At 38.7% G+C, this 18856-nt stretch overlaps 1 protein-coding gene across 2 annotated transcripts in view; it reads right to left on the bottom strand.

Annotated features, from left to right (window-relative positions):
• The window catches only part of ADCY2 (adenylate cyclase 2), a 224380-nt gene that overhangs the window by 69375 nt on the left and 136149 nt on the right, over positions 1-18856 (bottom strand). For both annotated transcript variants that reach the window (XM_040588033.1, XM_040588032.1), the window contains exons 5-7: positions 9061-9209; positions 7729-7840; positions 6554-6681 (exon numbers count right to left, since the gene is read on the bottom strand). In XM_040588033.1, the coding sequence (XP_040443967.1) occupies positions 6554-6681; positions 7729-7840; positions 9061-9209 (389 nt within the window). The remainder of the gene's footprint in view (positions 1-6553; positions 6682-7728; positions 7841-9060; positions 9210-18856) is intronic.

Consider the following 18856-nt stretch of genomic DNA (forward strand, 5'->3'; position numbering starts at 1 on the left):
TATGAAAGTATTTTTTTAAACCGTGTTTTGAAGTTATTAAAAAGAAGAGAGGAGAAGTTTTTTTATTCCTGCAGTCTCTATCAAGTGTCTATTGGCATCTCTTTTCACTTTGCCATTTTACACTCCTCTCATGTAGCTGACATACTTGAAAATGAACTGCTTGTAAATGATCTTTGTAAACAGCTGGCAAATGACAAACACCACTTTGCTCTGCACAAAAAATATGACACAAGTTTAACACTTTGGAAAAAAAAAAGTGTTTTACAAAACCAGACAAAGTGGAAGAGGAACATTCATCCTTTAGGAGTGCTTGTCAAAAGGCTGCCCTGCCATATTCTGCAGAGCAAGCCATAAAGTCTGCTTTATAAGCTCTCAGGAGTTAAGGAGGGCAGCAAGTAGACTATGTTCCAGAACTCAATCTTCTCTTCTGTCTCACAAATTAAAGAAACCACAGATTTTAAATTAGAAATGTTACTCTGGACCAAATTAGGGTTTACTGCATCTTCTCTCCTGTGCTCTCTAAACAACTCATATGACAGTGCAGGCACTGAATGCATCTAAGAACGTAGTCTATCACATCCCCATAGGACATTTGCCTTACCTACACAGTATATCTGAAATTTTCCATTGTTATTTCACTTTCTGCTCCCACAATCTCTCCAGTTTCCCTCAGCACACCACAGTCTGTATGTCCATGCTGGCTGGGCAGTCAAAATACTCATCAAGACTGTATTTTTCCTATTGCAGCCTGAAATTTGAGTTTGTAAGGATTCTATGTTTTTCAAAGGCATGGTTAGTTTGCAGGTAGTTGTAGCAGCTTTACTCCACACAAGCAAGAGTTCAGGTCATTAGGAAAACATCTACTATTTACCTGAGCTTTGTTCATCAGTAATTCTGCACTAATGAATCTAAGACTCACCTAGTCCTGTCTTAAGCACTTTAACACATTCAGTGAGCCTTGAGCATTTAGTCCCCGGAAAATTGCCCTTTAAAAGCATAGTTCCCTTCTGGATCAGACCTGCAGCAATGAAATCATATTATTTTATTTTGTATCTAGTTTTCAAATTGGTATATCCATCTCATCCACCAGTTTCTTTCACTTTCCTCTGAAATGGAACTCACTTCACACTACCAAATCAAAGACCGCCTTTGAGAACGTACGGCTGAGAAACACCAGGAAGTCACCAGACAGACAAGGGGGTGGAGTTCTAGATGAAGGAAACCAGCACATATATTCATACACAAACATATTTTGCCTTAACAGGTAAGTTCTAGCCTTAAAGCACCTGGTTAAGGTGCCAGCTCTCAACATCACAGGCGGCACTGATATCTATGGCTTGATAAGGTGTGCACCCCACTCCTGGGCAAGCAGGCCACAGATTATAAGAAACATTGGATTTGCTCCAACATACAGCAGAGAAGCAAAGCAATTAATCAATGGGACTACTAACATGTTTTAATGAAAACAATCTGTAGTGTAGTGAGGCTGAATTGCTCAAAACAGAGTTACACATCACTAGGAAACAGAACTGAATAAGGCTTTGTATTACAGATCACCCGGCAGTTTGGTAGAATTCCTCTTTAATTCAAACAGAACTGCAAGTGAAACCATATTTAGGTGGTAAAATCTACACAGAACTGTTAATCTAAACAGCAAACTGCTTTATTTCAGTAATTCACGCACTGAGGAGTCAGTTTGCACTTCAGTGACTGAATATAACAAAAAATCCTATCTGACAAAAGACATTTCAGACAGAGTGAGTAAAACATATATTGAATGACATACTTGCAACAGCAAGAGTAATACTGCTAGTTTTACAGGCCACAGAAGTATGTCAGGAGATGCTTCCACACAAAGATGCAGCAATCACACAAAAAAAGATGGAGTTGATTAATAATCAGTAGTTTTTATTCATCTGCAGGCTACAACACTTGATCTCACACTTCTTACAGAGATTTAAACAGGCTGTGATAAACAGGCATCTGTCTACAGGAGCGCTGTGAATTCTGACTGCAGTAATAAAGTCAGATGAAAATGTGCTATACAACTAAAAGATAATTTGCTAGTGTATAAGGCTGCTCTTACCAAGGAGGATCCTATCATCCAGCATTAACAATGAACATACTTGATAGCAGTTTGAGCAGAAAGTTACTTCAAAAAAAATCAGGAAGTTCCAAAGTGTGAGGAACTGACAGATTGCTCTCTGAGCTCAACTAAAGCACTGCATTATGATGTGCAAAATTATACTTTCAGTTCTTTGCAAAGGGCAATTTACAGCTTGAGTTTAGCATTGTTTTTCTACCAGCCTGTAACCTTCTATAGTTTTCTTTAAGTAAAAAAGCAACAGGTTGACTAGAAAATCTATGCAAATGCTTTTAACTCACATTTACCACACAGCACACAGATCTTATGAAACATAAACCAGAAAGCTCTCATTTTTGCTGCAAGGCTGGGGAAAAAAAGCCAATATTTTTAAGCCAACCAAGGCGAGGGAGTCAGAACTTAGGGACACTATTTTATTTACTGCTCAACTGAAGGCATATTAACTTTAGTTCCTAATATGGTAGAGAAGCAATTGGTTTAATTATAATAATGTTCGAGTATAGCTAAATGAACAAAACATCCAGCAAAAGCAACTTAGGAAACCCCCAAATCTGTAGATTTTAATGCTTGGCAAGGAGAAGCACTCCGAGTACCATTTAAAAAATACATTTCTTAGGACACAATGTAAGGTACAACTGTATCTGGACGAAGAAAAAAATTTTAGGAAATGCAGCAACTTGATTCCTGTACTGAGGTTAGTTTTACAAAAGATCCCTAAACCAAGATCAAAATCTTAAGTTTCCACAAATACCACACCTTTCCATGAATACATTAAAAGGCGAAGAACCAAATTTGCATTAATTAACCTGTCCATACAGTAATTACCCTGGATCAAATCAGAAGACCAGGCAGCTGAAAGCCGAAACCTTCTTGTGACTATAATTACACACATATAAGGATAGTATTTATGATTAGAGGAATCACTGTTTAGTTAATCATTGAGACAACACTGTTCAACATAACCACGCATTTCATGACAAGGTACACATCACACATATACCTCACAAGGATGAAGTAATTTCTTACTTTGCTACCTGGACAGTAGTAAATGCAATTTGGGCAAAACCATCAAAATTGGAACTGAAACTTACAGAAGAGCATACCAAGTTTTAAACCCAAAGTCCAGTTGTTTAAAAAACCACAGGTGACTACCAAATATCCAGACCTCCACATGATACATATTTTTGCAGTGTAGTTCACCTAATACTGCAATACTGTGTATTCACCTAATACTGTAATTTTAGTGAAAGGAAACACATTTTCAACAGAAAAGATACTTGTGCCATTAATGATAACGACCATAAGTAACCATTTACAGTATTTTAACTCCTAAAAGCAAAAAAGAACTTCAGGTGTGAATTACAGAAAACGAATTATCTGACTGTGGTTAGAAAAAAAAGAGATAGAAGGTTTTTTGATTGTCCTTTCCTCACAAAATGTTTTCTAAATGAGCTAACAGAATCAGACCCTTGCTCATCAAGTAAACTACAATAATGAGCTCAAGTTTCTGGACAGGCAAGTTTAAGACCCTTTGGGACGACGTGCAGACATCCAATCCAGGTTTAAGTACCCTCTTATTGAAACATGTCCAGGTTTGGTGGCAGAACTCATTCCGGGCAAGTGTCTTACAACAGAGTTATTACTGCTCTGCACTGAGAGTTCAATCAGCAGTCAGGTGAAGAGATGAGGGGGAGTAAATCTGTCCTTTTTTCAAGACTTCTTTGTAAGTCCTATCATCCCGAAGGGGGAACTGCTATGGTTGCCTATAATCTGTTCCCAATCTACTCATTAGTAATAAGCTAGAGGATTCCTCAAGTATGCCTGTAACTGTATCCTCAGATGCCTTGAAGTGTTAATCCATCAGATACAACCGTATTTCTTTTTCCTCTTTCACAATCATATCAAGTCTCCTGTTATTACTTGAGTTACTTGAAATAAGTTAGAACTACTATTTCAAAAGCAATTACATTAGGATACTCAAATTTCTTGTTCAGTTTTCTCTTTCAAAGACAGAGCAAGCACAGTGATTACGGAAAAGAAATAAGGGACAAATACAGTAACCCACAAATCCAAAATACTACCGACAAGCACAGAATTAATTGTGCCTTAATGTGTTAACTGGAAGAACTTTTTAGAAAGTCCTCACTTAAACAATAAACTACAGAAAAGATGAAACTAAACCTAAACCTGAAGTCTAGTAAGAAAAACATATTTAATTGCTTATTTAACAACATGGAGGTGGGCCTCTCAGCCCAGGAATCAGTAAGCTGTTAAAAATGTCTTTGGTAGACACGCTCAGTATCACTCCACAGGCTCAGAATTCGAGGCATCTTAACTGTGAAGGAGCAACTGCTCCTGACCATCAATGAACTTCAAACTCAGGAGCAGCCAGGAGCTTTGGCCTCTCACAGAGCCATTTGACTAATCGGTAGGTGGCAGCATCATGACTCTGCAAAAAGCAAAGCTTCCAAGTCTTAAGTGATGTCTATTGAGTTATTTACCATCTTGTAATCACAGGATCGTGGAACAGTTGAGGTCTGAAGGGACACCTGGAGATTGTCTAGTCCAAATCCTGCTCAAAACAGGGCCAGCTAGAGCTGGTTGCTTAGGGCTGTACCAGTTGGAGTTTGATGATCTCCAAAGCTGGATACTCCACAAACTCCCAGAGAAACCAGTGTCAGTGCTCAGTCAGCCTCACAGTGAAAAAAGTGTTTCATTATGTTCAGAGCAAACCTCCTGTGTTTCAGGTTGTGCTCGTCATCTCTTGTCCTGTCACTGGGTACCACTGAAATGCCTGGCTTCACCTTCTTTGGGAAAGAAGACCCCCATCTTCCCAGGGAATGTTATGGAGCAGATCATCCTGAGCACCATCATGCAGGACAACCCGGGTATCAGACCCAGCCAGCATGGGTTTATGAAAGGCAGGTCTTGCTTGACAAACCTGACCTCCTCCTGTGACAAGATGACCCACCTAGTGGATGAGGGAAAGGCTGTGGATGTTGTCTACCTGGACCTTAGTAAAGCCTTTGACACCATCTCCCACAGCATTCTCCTGGAGAAACTGGTTGCTCATGGCCTGAACGTATGTATTCTGTGCTGGGTTAAAAGCTGACTGGATGGCCAAGCCCAAAGAGTGGTAGCAACTGTTACATCCAGCTGGTGTCCAGTCACAAGTGGTGTTCCCCAGGGCTCAGTATTGTTTAATATCTTTAACAACGATCTGGATAAGAGAATTAAGTGCACCCTCAGTAACTGCAGATGACACTAGGTTGATCTGCTTGAGGGCAGGATGACTCTGCAGAGGGATATGGACAGGCTGAATCGATGTGTCAAGGCCAGTCATAAGAGGTTCAACAGGGAGAAGTGCTGGGTCCTGCACTTGGGTCACAGCAATCCCAGGCAATGCTAAAGGCTTGGGGAAGAGCAGCTGGAAAGTGGCCTGGAGGAAAAGGCCCTGGGGGTGCTGGCTGACAGCCGGCTGAACATGAGCCAGCAGTGTGCCCAGGTGGCCAAGAAGGCCAACAGCACCCTGGCTGGTATCAGCAACAGTGTGGCCAGCACGACAAGGAAAGGGATTGTCCCCCTGTACTGGGGCACTGGTGAGGCCGCAGCTTGAATGCTGTGTTCAGTTTTGGGCCCCTCACTGCAAGAGGGATGTAGAGGTGCTGGAGAGTGTCCAGGGAAGGGCAACGGAGCTGGTGAAGGGTCTGGAGCACAAGTCTTGTGAGGAGCAGCTGAGGGAACTGGGGTTGTTTAGTTTGAAGAGGAGGCTCAGGGGGAACTTACTGCTCTCTACAACTACCTGAAAAGAGGTTGTGGGCAGGTGGAGGTAGGTCTCTTCTCCCAGATAACAAGCACCAGAACAAGAGAAAACAGCCTCAAGTTATGCCAGGGGAGGTTTAGCTTGGATATTAGGAAAAAGTTCTTCACTGAAAGGGTGGTCAAGCATTGGAACAGGCTGCCCAGGGAGGTGGTGGAATCACCATCTCTAGAGATGTTTAAAAAATGCATAGATGTGGTGCTCAGGGACATGGTTTAGTGATGGACTTGGCAGTCCTGGGTTAATGGCTGGACTTGATGATCTTAAAGGTTTTTTCCAACCTAACTGATTCAATGTTTCTTTGCACTCTCTCTTCAGGTACTTAAATGCATTGATGAGATTTAAGCTTTCTCTTCTCCAGGTTGAACAATCCCAGCTCTCTCAGTCTTTCCTTACATGAGCAATCGGTCCTTAATCATCTTTACAGTGTAGTGATGACATAGCCTGGCACAACTCAACAACTTAAAACAATCCTTTGCTTAAATTGAGATCAAGATTACCATGCTAGACTCTGCAGTGAAACACACAAACTACTGCAGGTCTGAATGTTTCAACCATCAGCACAGCTACAGATAGAAAAGAGACAGAATTTTTATTGTTGAATATTTAACAAAAAGTTCAGTACTTACTTAATGGCTTCACACATGTCCAGTCCCATTTTCACACAATTCTTGGCATGATTTTGAAGAGATATAGGTAGTCCAGAAACACAGTAATAGCAGTCACCTAGGATTTTAATTCTCATACATTCATTTTCCTGGAGAAAAAAGCAAGGTGAGATGGTCACTTTCAACTTGAATTATATAAATGAAGGGTTATTGTTACAAAGACTGACTTAAATGATATTAGCAAAATCATCCTATTTAAGCTTATTTCAGTAGAGAAGGATTTGCCTTGCTAAAAAAGAAGTGCTGTCTGAGTTTTGTATGGATGACTCCTCCATCTGTTATGGTCCTTAACGGGAAAACCAGGAACTAAGTTCACTGCAAAACATGTATCTCAAGTGTTGTTCACACATTAAAGAACTGAGCCGAAGTATCATGCACTCAATATAAATCAAGTTTTTTTTTGTTTGAAATATGATACAGAAAGACCAAGCCTTCTACATTTACATCTTTGAAGATGTACTATGCAGTACTTCCTGAAACCAGCAGTCATAATCTTATTTCTATCCTTTGTAGCCTAAGGCAATATAAGGATTTATTTTTTTTTAACCAGTACTGGACAATAGTTTTTGAACTCATAAAAACCACAGAAAATTTGTATGTGTTTTAGTGTTTCTGATTTCACCTTCACACTCAGCATGAAATGTGATGTAGTTTTTGTCAAAATGACACCTGAATAAACAGAAGAAAATCTTCTGATTGTACGAATCTTTCATCAAGTAATCAAGAGACTGTGGCCAGTAATTAAAATTGTTTTGATCAATATTATCTATTAAATGCTTTTTCAGAGATCAGAAAACTGACTATATCAGTTTTTAATTTTTAGTTTCTTAATCCTTGTTACTGTAAAGAATCAATTTAAAGAGCTGTTCACCTGCCATTAAGCTTTTTTAGGCTTCATGAACTGTCTCTGTTGGCCCTATTGGAGAGAGCTATCTTGGGTTTCACAGATTATCACACTGGCAGAAACACACTGTGGCACTCAGACCAGAGCCAGAGTTTTTATTCACACATTTCTAGTCTAATCTTCCTGCCAAAGCCTCATAAATGCTGCCTGAAGGCAGAAGAGTCCCCCAAAAGAAAAAATATCTTGAAGATGCCTTACTTACACTAACCTCAGCAGCCCAGTAGAAACCCACCTTTGCAATCTGATCAAACTTGCCAAACAACTCATTTAACATGTGCACTAATTCCCCAGGCGAGCAGTCACTGGCCAGGCGAGTGAATCCCACGATATCAGCGTACAAGATACTACAACAGAAATGAACAGAAACTTGGTAACACTTTCCTTCTGCACAGCTCAGAATTACCAACACTCAGCAAAACCTGAGAGTAGGCATTCTGGACTTCACAGCAGTATACCCATACCCAAAACTGCTACTGCTAAATGTAGAGCAATAAACATATTTATAGGTAAACCTACATTTTCCTTTATAGGCATTATGTTTATAGTTAATATATACCTTTATAGGTACTAGCTTCACAGGTATTACCTTTATAGGTATAACTATATTTACAGGTATTTATAGGCATTCTATATGTAATTTGTAACAGTGTATTCAAAAAACAGAATTTTTTTTCCTACTCACAAATCGGCAGTATAATAATTATTTCAATAAACTAGTTTATTATCAGAAATTGCTTCATAACTTTTTATCACTGTAGACATTTTCTGTCTAGATTTACCTGTCAGTGATATGCAGCGTGGAAGTCTTTGTTCACTTGTTACTCAGACTATTAAATTCAAGCTTTATTGCTAAGATATTCAAGCCATAAACTATGTTTCTATTCACCACAAAAAACTGACCAGTTCAGAAAATCATGCTAAGGAAAAAGTATCTGTGCTCACAAGTGAAAGTGAACTTCCACAAAAGTCCTGCAATACTTACTTTAAAAAAGTAATTTCTAAGAATGTAATTCAAATTAACTTGTTCAACCAAAAAAACCTAGGCAAAAATACTTGTAAAGATGAAAGAATATTTAAAATAAATGGTGAATTATTTTTTTAACTTCTACAAATTTATATTTAATAGAATTCATTTGTCAGCAGAATATTTTATCTCAGGTGATGTGTAAAATACGTATGTGATACAGCTGCCTCTATTTACGTCACACAAAACCTCAGAAATTGCTCCAGTTAAGAAAATTAGAAATTGATAATAATGTAACTGACACGAATTACAATTTTGACTAGTATACATGAAAGCAGGATTTGGTACTTTAACCTGAAAAATTAAGATGTTATGAAGAAAGTCTGTTAATGCGTGGCTTTTTCTAAACAACTCCTTTGTGTTACCACCTTTGTTGTTTTTCTGGAACATGGAATTGTTAGCATTTGATCCAATTAATGGATAATAAACTGCTAGTTGTTGAAAAACATATTAAAATAATTATTTTTTAATTACTCCCTTAACACTTCCTTTTCAATTTTTTTCTGAATGTTATTGATACATTTTATTACAGTACAATACCTTACATTGGTGTGCCTTTTGACATACAAATTGTGGAAGTTGTTGGTGTTTTCCAGCTGGCCTGCTTTGGGACCTTGTAACCTCTGAATGATCTCTGCTTTCATTTCCATGGCAATGTGAGCAGGCAGTAAAGAAAGTAGAAGACGCTCCTAAAATTTAAAATGAAGTGTCCAGAATTTCTTTAAAAAGAATGAAATTAGCATGGAAGTAATACTGTGCAAGGCATACTCTACTGTCAACACCCTAGAATATTTTTGAGCCTTGCACTCAGGCACTTGCCTGATATGGCCTCCAAAATCAATCAGTTCCTTGAAGAACTTGACAAAGATATACACAAATTTCCAAGTAATATCTAACTTCTTCAAGGTTTTGTGTATATTAGAAAAAGCTTAAGCTAAACTTAACATCTGAAGAAATTATGTACAGTAATCTATTCAATATCTGAGTAGGATGAAGGAAATAGGGATTAGCAAATAAAGCAAAAGCTGCAAGGACTATTCAGAGGACTTCAGGGAAATGCAGTCCAATTCAGGGAAGAGTAGGCTAAGTCATTCTCTTTTTAATGTATTTTAAATGTTTAGTCATAGTTTTAGCAGTTAGACTGAAAAAGAAAAGATGAAATCAGGACATAGAATATATTGAAAATGTTGGACTTTTGCAGACTATTTTGATAAATACTCTCCCTTTACTTTAACATGGCATTTAACAAACTCAAGTTTTTTGAAAGTATTAACCTAAAAGGAAATATATATAAAAAACCCAACAAAACCTACATATTTTTTCCTTATCTTTTGTTGGTATTATACTCATGTCTTCTCCTTGTGAAATTTTCTTACATCAGTACATTTTAATTTTGCCCATTTTACCTGTTACAGCTTTTCATTGAGTTCCCACTTGTCTGGAAAACTGGATCAACAAGGGAATAGCTAGAACTCTGCAAAAAAGCTCCTTCCTGCTTTGATCATACTCCACCTCAAGACTGAACAGGAATTTCCCATTTTCTCATAGGCAGAGCAGAGAGGCTAATTCTGCCTAAGCATGAAAACCAGAACCCTGAACCAGTGAGGAGAGGGAAGGCAGCTGTAAAAGCCCATGATGGAGTCAGAGAGAGAAACAGCTATACCAGAGAAGACGATGAACTCAAAATGTGCATGGCCTGCAGGTGTTACTCACAGTGATGTGTTCTCTTTGTTTCACAATGTGTATTTCTGCAGAGTTTGCAGTTCCATTCACGAAGATACCCGAAGTGTAACCATTAATCCAGTGCTCTGACAGGGATAATTACTCCTCTTCAGGTCTAATACCTTGAGTAGAGCATGGCAATAACAGGGCTATAGACTCTCTGATATTTGCACCTAACTCAGCTACCCATCTCTCACATATAATGAAGGCTTCCATTTCCTCATGGCATTTGTGTACCTGTAAGCACAGCATTAACTTACATGAGGCCCTATGAAACAGATCTTGCACGCACTTTGTAAAAAAACCTCTATTTCAGTGAATACAGAATCTTTGTATCTGAAGACAGAATCTTTGCTGCTAAGTACACTGAACTAATAATCTTCATTTTTTTTTTTTTCACTTTGGTGAGATCTAAAAATAATTTTGATTCACGTATGTATGGACTGCTCTTTATTTTGCATACTAAGGCATATCACATAAACAGTAAGACAAATCATGAAGTAAATGTTCAAGATAAAGCATATTTGTCTCTAGCCTAACTAAAGGAGACAATAGCAAGAGATATACTGTTTCCCTACTGCTAGGATCTCAGCTTTGACACTTTGTAACTGAGAAGCATATATACAATTGACTTTTCATCAAAATGTTAATGCAGCTTTATCTCTTACATGCAAGATTAATGTAGTATGTTCAGGCATTTTAACAAATACACATCCAAGAGGCCAACATGTTTTCATTTCTAATGCAGTCCATGGTCCATGGTGGAGGTATTTTGCTAACTTACTCTTGTAAGTTACTCTTTATCTAACAGAAGTTGCTGTTTTGTGATGTAAAGGACAGGTCAGCACTTGTTAACAATTATAATTAATAGTTAACAAAGAGGTGAGTGTCTTAGCTCCAGTTTTACATCACTGCTCCTGTTGTGCCACAGCTAGTAAATGCAAGCTAGCTCACCATCTCCCTATGACTCCATTATGATTCCAGACATGCAGTTACTGCTTATGTCTTTGAAACTCAGAGAGGCTGGCCAAAGGTCAAAGAGAAAAGCAACAAAAATTTTCAAGAAAGCAATAGAAAAAGTTTTTGTAGGAAGCAGTGTAAATTCAACTAACTACAAGCGAAAGAATCGTAAGAAGAAAGGGAAAACAGAATGCCCTTATTTTGTAGGAGACAGCAGGGGAGACGGGATATTTCCCCTCCTTTTCCTCTCCAGGCCAGACCACTATTCCACTCTGCTTAAACGTCCTGGTGAAGCTGTTCACCACACCAGAATTTACCTCCAAATAATGTTTTCCTTCCACCATTTCCGCTGTACAAAAGAGAAGATTACAACCAGAGGTGGTTTTACAGAACTGCAATTGATGAAGCACACTACAAAATACCTTGCCATGCCCAGCTACACCTAAATGTTTCAGCCACTCTTTCCATAATGCAGGCTGCAAGTGTTCATATTTCAATCCTGAAGTTACCATTTGTGTGATGACATGTTACCAAGTCACATATTACATTTCACACAGATTGTGAATTCTAGTTTCTTTCACTAAAAGAGAACTGTGAAAAAAGGTGAAGCTCAACTATTTTTGAAGATCATGGCTGGGCTGGTCAGCTAACCAAATACAAAATGGTGACAAACAAATTGTTCCTTCTCTTTCTGCTAAAAGGTCCTAAGAAATGCAAACCATTTAAGAACACCTATTTGTGTTGTGTCATCTCTGCTGTCTAAAAAGAGCATACTGGAAAGATCAAAACTAATTACTAATCAGATTTCAGTGCCAAATGTGCACTGAAACTTCTGCAGACTGGAACAGTGAGGCATATAGCAAATCAAGACTGCTGCCTACAATAGCTTTTTGATTTGACAATCTCTCAAAGAGACAGAAAATCTACACATCAAAACCTAGGTGAACTAATGTACAAGACATTGACTTTGAGTCAAAACACTTGTCTATTTGTAGTAGACCGAGAAGCCACTCTCAGAGCCACAGCTTGCAAGAAAAAAAACAAAGTAATTCTGAATGCAGGTCAAGATGCAGCATTTAAAATTCTTCAGAATAAAAATAACAGTATCTGCTTCTGGTGAAAGAGAAACTGCTATGCTATAGTAATAATGAAAATCCCCTCACAAATGTTTTTCTTTGAAATATTACCAATATGACCTTACAGCCAGTACATGTGATTCACACACACAAGACAAACTATTTCCTGACTGTCCATGTTTTCTGGTGCTATGCTTTCCCCTCACCACTCAAACCACTCCAGTCACTTGTAGCTGAGGTCTTAAGCCCTAGGGCTAAAAGACAGGGCAAACAATCCATACTGAACACAACATTAGAGTGTTTTTCAATACTTTAGGGTTAAGTACCGCTTTCTTCTGTGAACAAGTCCACCTAGATCCCAGTAGATGGCTACCAAGTAGTCATTCTCCCTGGATTCTCTAACTGAAGATTTTCAGTGATATCTGTCAAACTGTTACTTGAGTTCCTGTTCTCTCAAACTCTCACAGCCAAGTTGATTTCCTTGTCAGAATTTCCTCTGAATTACACAGATTACTTTAGCAGTCATTCCCAGTTACTCATCCCTCCCCTAAAGCTTGATAACCTCTAGATGTCTGTTTACTCAGAGTAAGTTAGCATATCTCAGTTAAAGATCATAGCCCTATGTCAGGTTTTGCAAGGTGGCAACTGTATTTGAAGTTTCTTGCACAATGGTGGTCATACTGTTGTTATACAGTAAGCTAGAAAAATATCCTCAAATGCTTGGTATGGTATGTTTTCTTAAGTGTGTATTTCACAAATCAAACTCTTCATTAAACTGAGGCAATAGTGCTTTATTTATTTGCTCATTCCTGTTTTGTTATGTAAACTGCGAATTGTGATTCAGTCATTCATACAAAATTATGTGACTATCAACTCTTTAATGAAGCATAAATAATTTTAAGAATTTATAGATTTAAAGGTCAAACATTCTCCCACCTACTCTGATCTCTTGAATAATATAGACAATAGAATGTTATCATGGAGAAACAAAGGTATTCTGATAGGGCTCACTACATTAAAATTAGCTTAGCGCCTTACTCTCAATGGAGGGAGACTGTCCTTCAAGACAATTCACAGAACCTAATACTGAATTTCTGCAGAGGCAAGTCTCTCTCTCTCCCTCCATCTCTTTCTCTGCTCTCCCCCAACCCTTGCCCTCTCCCAGGAGAGAACTGCAGTCCAGATTTTGGTCTTACTGGAAGGGATGTCCATTCCTGAGCTTCTGATGTTGAAGAAATCTGCAGAAAAACTATATATATGTAGAACAACAAAGCATTATAGGGAAATTTTTGTCACTATAATCCTATATAGGGATATTTTTGCCCCTTACAATGTAATTTAGGGCACTGTATATTGAACGCTCCTTTTCTGTGGGTTGAGGTTAGTTTTCAGACTCCTCTGGCACATGTCCAATCAACTGTTTAGCAAGTTCTACAAACCAGTCAGTAAGTCAGCAGTAAGAGCTCTAGAAGCTATTAACCTATAAATGCATCCAGCTTTACAACAAAGTTTACAAATAAACATGGATAAAATAAAATTCTCAGCTGCCCTTGAAATGCGTCAAGAAATAATCTACAAGAAAGGAATCTTGCAATTCCTGATCACAAAATGATGAATCAGCCATATGGCTGATAGATACGGTGATCAAGAGGGTACTTGTATGGCAAATTATGGTACTGTTTACCCAGATGTCATGCACATTCTCTTAAACACACCTGCTAGGATAAACAGCTGTAAATTGTTTTTTCTTAAAGCTAACTTGTACTCCTAACTGGGAGGTGAGATGGTTTTCAAAAATTAAGCACTATTATGTCCTTAAATTTAATCCTATGTTACTAACCTCCACCAACCTTATTACTCGTACTGAGACCAATAAATTGCATTTTACTTACACACACCAAGAAAAGTATTCAATCTTGATTACAGATACATCAAGAGATGGAGAATTCATCAACTTAGCTGTTTTTTCTAGTGGTTAATCAGCTAAACTGTTAAAAACTGTAAAAATATGTTCTGTATTTCTTACTTTGAGGTCTTGGTCCTGCTATACCTATCTCAGCTCAAGATTAATGCCCACACTCTTCCCTGTGAAGATAAACACTTCAATCAAATAATTATTTTTTTTATTTTGATCAGATAAACACTTAGCTCTATAAATCTAACTATTTTCTACACTCTGTTCTATAAAACCTCAACAACTTTCAGACATTTTTTGAAAGTTCATTTGACACAAATCCTAACATTGTGCTCCAGTAAACACATACACACATACCCTCCTGCCTCATTCCTTGCAATATGTCCATGACTTAACTTACACTGCACAACTTTCTGATGTAACACTTCTGGAGTTCCCTGTCTGCTATGTCTCCAAAATCTTTTTCAAAGTTGCAGACTTCCAATTTTCTAGCTGACCCATACTCTTTGATTTTAGAATTATGACTTTCCAGAGATTTACTAAAAACTATCTTGATTAATATAATTTATAAAGTATTCCATGTTATGGTATTTACAGACCAGTATTTGGCTTTTCTGCAAAGATGATTGTTTGTGATTGTCTTCACATATCTCCTAGATCATTAATAAAAAACACATAATAGCATAAAGGATGAGAACTGGTTCTTGCACAACATGGCACACATACCAATTCATTGAACATCTCCACTGACAATTTCCTGTTACGTTACTCAAAATCCATTAGACTGTGGTCTTTTGATGGGCAGCAGTGCCAGTACTTTTAATGAGGATGCCCAGCATCATTGCATCAAACACCTTACTGAAATCTGCTGGTTTTGGAAAGTTATTTAACCTAAGCCTGTTTCCCCTTAAAAAACTGAAAACCATTTTAGTATGACTCAATTTCCTACAAAGTTGTTGAGTACATCACTCTATTTCTTTCTAAATACGAAAGCAGCATAGCAGCATCTTCTATTTCATATTGATTGTTTATACTTTTCCTACCTAGCAGCAGCCCCTTCCTTTGTTAGGATGGCTTTTTTCCTGGAATACTTCCCAACTGCCATCACTGGCCTTGACAAAAACAGGCAAGAATTTTTCCTGACATCTAGAAATCTCCTACATACCACATTTTTTGTCATATTGAATCATTTTTTCACATATCTAGTTGCTGGGCTTGCTTTCACTCATGCCTAGTGCAGGCTTTCCACCACAGCTGACATCTTTTCTGATCACAGAACTATGAACTCTCATCTGTTCATTAAGAGCCTCCTGAGGGGCTCCCCATTGCCAGCAACATTCACCTATGCTTTATTTTTATTTTTCCCTGTGAAAAATGAGGTTTTTTCAAATCCCCAGGCATAGCACCATAAGATGTTTTATCTTCACGATCCTGCAGGTGAAATTTCAAGGCTGGCAATGCCAGGAGCTAATATCAAAATCATAAAAACAATGCTCACAAGTGGAATGAGAGCACCATCCTCTCAGTCCTCACTACTTCAACAGCCATGGGACACAAACTCCGTCATGATGCTGTTTTGCAGAAGACAAACCGTAGGTGTCTGGGAGCTACTCCAGTGAGAGAGGGAGCCCCACGTCGGGGCTGCCAGTAGGGCAGGGCCCAGCCCCGCAGCCAGGCAAGCAGGGCAGGCCCAGGGTGGCTGCCAAGGGCCCAGGTCACCAGCCCAGACCATGGTGATGAGACATGTCCACCTGGGTGTTGAGACTGAACCAGGGTCAGGGTGAGGCTCAGGGAGACCCAGGAAGTCAGTCACAGGTCAGGGGCTGGGGCCAGACCAAGGGGTCTGTGGCCAGGCACAGACATGGTGGCAGTTCCACCGGAGCTGTAGCTAAGGCTGAGAGGCACAGCCACAGCTGAAAATAAGCTCCCAGAGGAGGGGCTGGATGAGGACCTGCCCCCAGGGAGCTGCCCAGAAGCCTTTGCCCAGGAGAGTGGGGCTGCCCTCACCGCACCAGCCCGAGCTCCAGCCAAGCTCCCAGGAGCAGGGAGGTGTCTTCAAATCATTTTGCAATTTGTGACACGACTTGCTCACTTAGCAAGAACAGTACAACTGACCTAAGCTTTTGACAGAAATACACGTATTGGTTTTCAGGCTAAATACGCACTGTTCTGCACCCTCAAGGTGCCTAGCTTATTTGCTGCTGAGTAACTCTGTGGATGTACAGTTAACATCCAGCCCACCACCTCCATCTCCAAATAACACTAAAGCTACCTGAAAGCACCGCTTGGCTGCAACAGTCTGTGGGTCTGAAAGCTCATTTAAATGCACAGGCTCACCACATATTTGGCAAAGACAAATTCCTTCAAGGAACTTAAGGGATGCTTAATGTTTATGCATAATTACAGTTTGCATATGCAGGCTGCCTATGACTAAATTTGCAAATAAGGTTCACTACACCTTCAGAATATGTGCCTATTTTGCGGCTGTTCAGGAGACAAGTCATTCAGCAGCAAAACAATAAAAGTAAAAGCAGAACATAATGACATACACAGCCAGAGCTTCTTAATTAATTGACACAATTTCAAGTTTTTTTCTGTCTGATCCTGTTAACTCTTGCTTTAAATTTTATATATCTCAAGATCACTGCTTAATAGACAGAAGCAGAATTCTGAAAAGAATCTGTCTGATGAGATTAACATGGTTATTACTGTATCAGCCTTTAATAATGGTGAAGTATTACACTGCTGGCATTTGCTCAATAAAATTATTTTAAACAATAAACCCTTTGACTCCAGTACATCTCATTTCACATTTTTTTGAGAAGAGTTTTATGTTATTTTTTCACTAGAAAAGAACAAAACCATACAAAGCTCCTGAAGAGCTCATGGCTCTTCCTTCTTCCAAACCATCCATGGTACATGTCAGGGAAGATATTCAAGAGTACCACTTGAAAGGTATCTATGCAGCCCCTTCCCCAGAGAAAGAGGTTTCCTGTTCAGCTGCCCAGTTTAAAGAGTCAAACCCTGTGGTTAAAGGCATAAAATCCAAAGCAAGACCAAAAGCAAGTTTAAGGAGTAGATCATGTCTGAAGCAGACTGCCAGCATAGCTCCTCTGTGCCTTTCTAGTTGGTGTGAAACTGGTTGGTTTTACTTCAGACTTTGCCTGCTGATGTTTTAGCCATCTGCTTAGAGAATGCCAACTAAGCATACAAGAATGGATTTATTTCTGTCTTTCACTGGTATTTTTCCAATATTTTATCAGATACGACACAGATACCACACATTTGTGTGATGAAATGTTACTCACCACACAGAAGGACCAAAACCAAGGATCAGTCACCATATCCACCTGTCAGGAGCTCATAAACACTCCAAAGTGGGTCAGAGAGAGCAGTCAGAAACAGGGGCAGACAGCAATAAAAATGAATCAAAAACTCTCAAATTCTGCATTAGATTTGTCAAGAGCAGAGGTAGATAACCATTACTTTGGCCCACACAACAGCCTATTTATCCTTATATAAATGGAAAGTGAACCTACAGGAAGGATCTGTCCTACTTCTTGTGAAACAGTGATGATAAATTTTAATGACACAAGTTGTATCTTTTAACACCTTTTTTTCTGAGCATCAGTAAGTTTCACTATTTATTCAACAGCTCACTTCCTAGCCTTGAAGACAGTAGAAGCTGACTCACCCTAGCCAGAAATCAAAGAACAGGCAGATGTCTGGAGGGTATACGCTGTTACTGCATTCATAGAGCGGACCTTTTGTTTCCTTACAATGGTTTAAATAAAAGGGAACAAGAATGATTTGCATTATATCTCTATCTCAGGAATTAAAGTTTCTTTTTTACTTATTCACAGAATATGTATCTTGTAGCAATCTCCCAACTGTTCTCTAATGATTATATTCACTCGCTAGTAGATATAGAAAGCTTTAAATGAAAAACTTTGCTCCCACCGGAAAATAAACCAGAAAACTAGAGTTTTGAAAACCAATTATTTTTATTTTGGGGAACCTGATCAGGAAAAAACCCAGTAACTTACTGTACTGCAGATACATGCTGAACTATTAATGAACACTTATTACTAGGCCTAACCACAGCCCAAAATCTAGCACAAATCATAGCAAGGGTTAAAGCTTTAAGAATTATCTTTAGTTTACTTCCTAAAACTCCCAAATAACATTTTCCATGTTACTGTGCATACAATTTCTGAAGTGTTTTCTATATAGGTTCTGGAGGTTTTTAGGCATATAAGAATGAAGACAGAAACCCAGGCTTAATCCACAGAATGACTCAGGTGGTAAATACAAGACTTTTAAGTGCCTTGTCACTTAGAGAAAACCAATCCCAAGAGGACAGGCACTAAGATTGTGTGCATGCACAGAGTAAAACAGTATCCTCAAAATGCAACTGAAAAAGATAAGAGCTGAAATGGGAGGCCACATAAGTAGGACATGCCCAGAAAAGGGTGTTGCTTAAGATTCTGTACAGAGCCACCAGGTACTTAGCTCTGGGCTGCAAGGATGCACCTTTATTTGCTTGGGATTCTGTTGAGGGCAAAACAGTCTAGAGTCAGGGAATTTTAACTGAATTAATTTATTGCAACCAAAACCAAGCCTCTCATTGCTGATTGCAGTTTTGGAAAAAAAAAAAAAAAAA

This window comes from Falco naumanni, chromosome 3, assembly GCF_017639655.2.
Source record: "Falco naumanni isolate bFalNau1 chromosome 3, bFalNau1.pat, whole genome shotgun sequence".
In the NCBI taxonomy this organism is placed as follows: Eukaryota; Metazoa; Chordata; class Aves; order Falconiformes; family Falconidae; genus Falco; species Falco naumanni.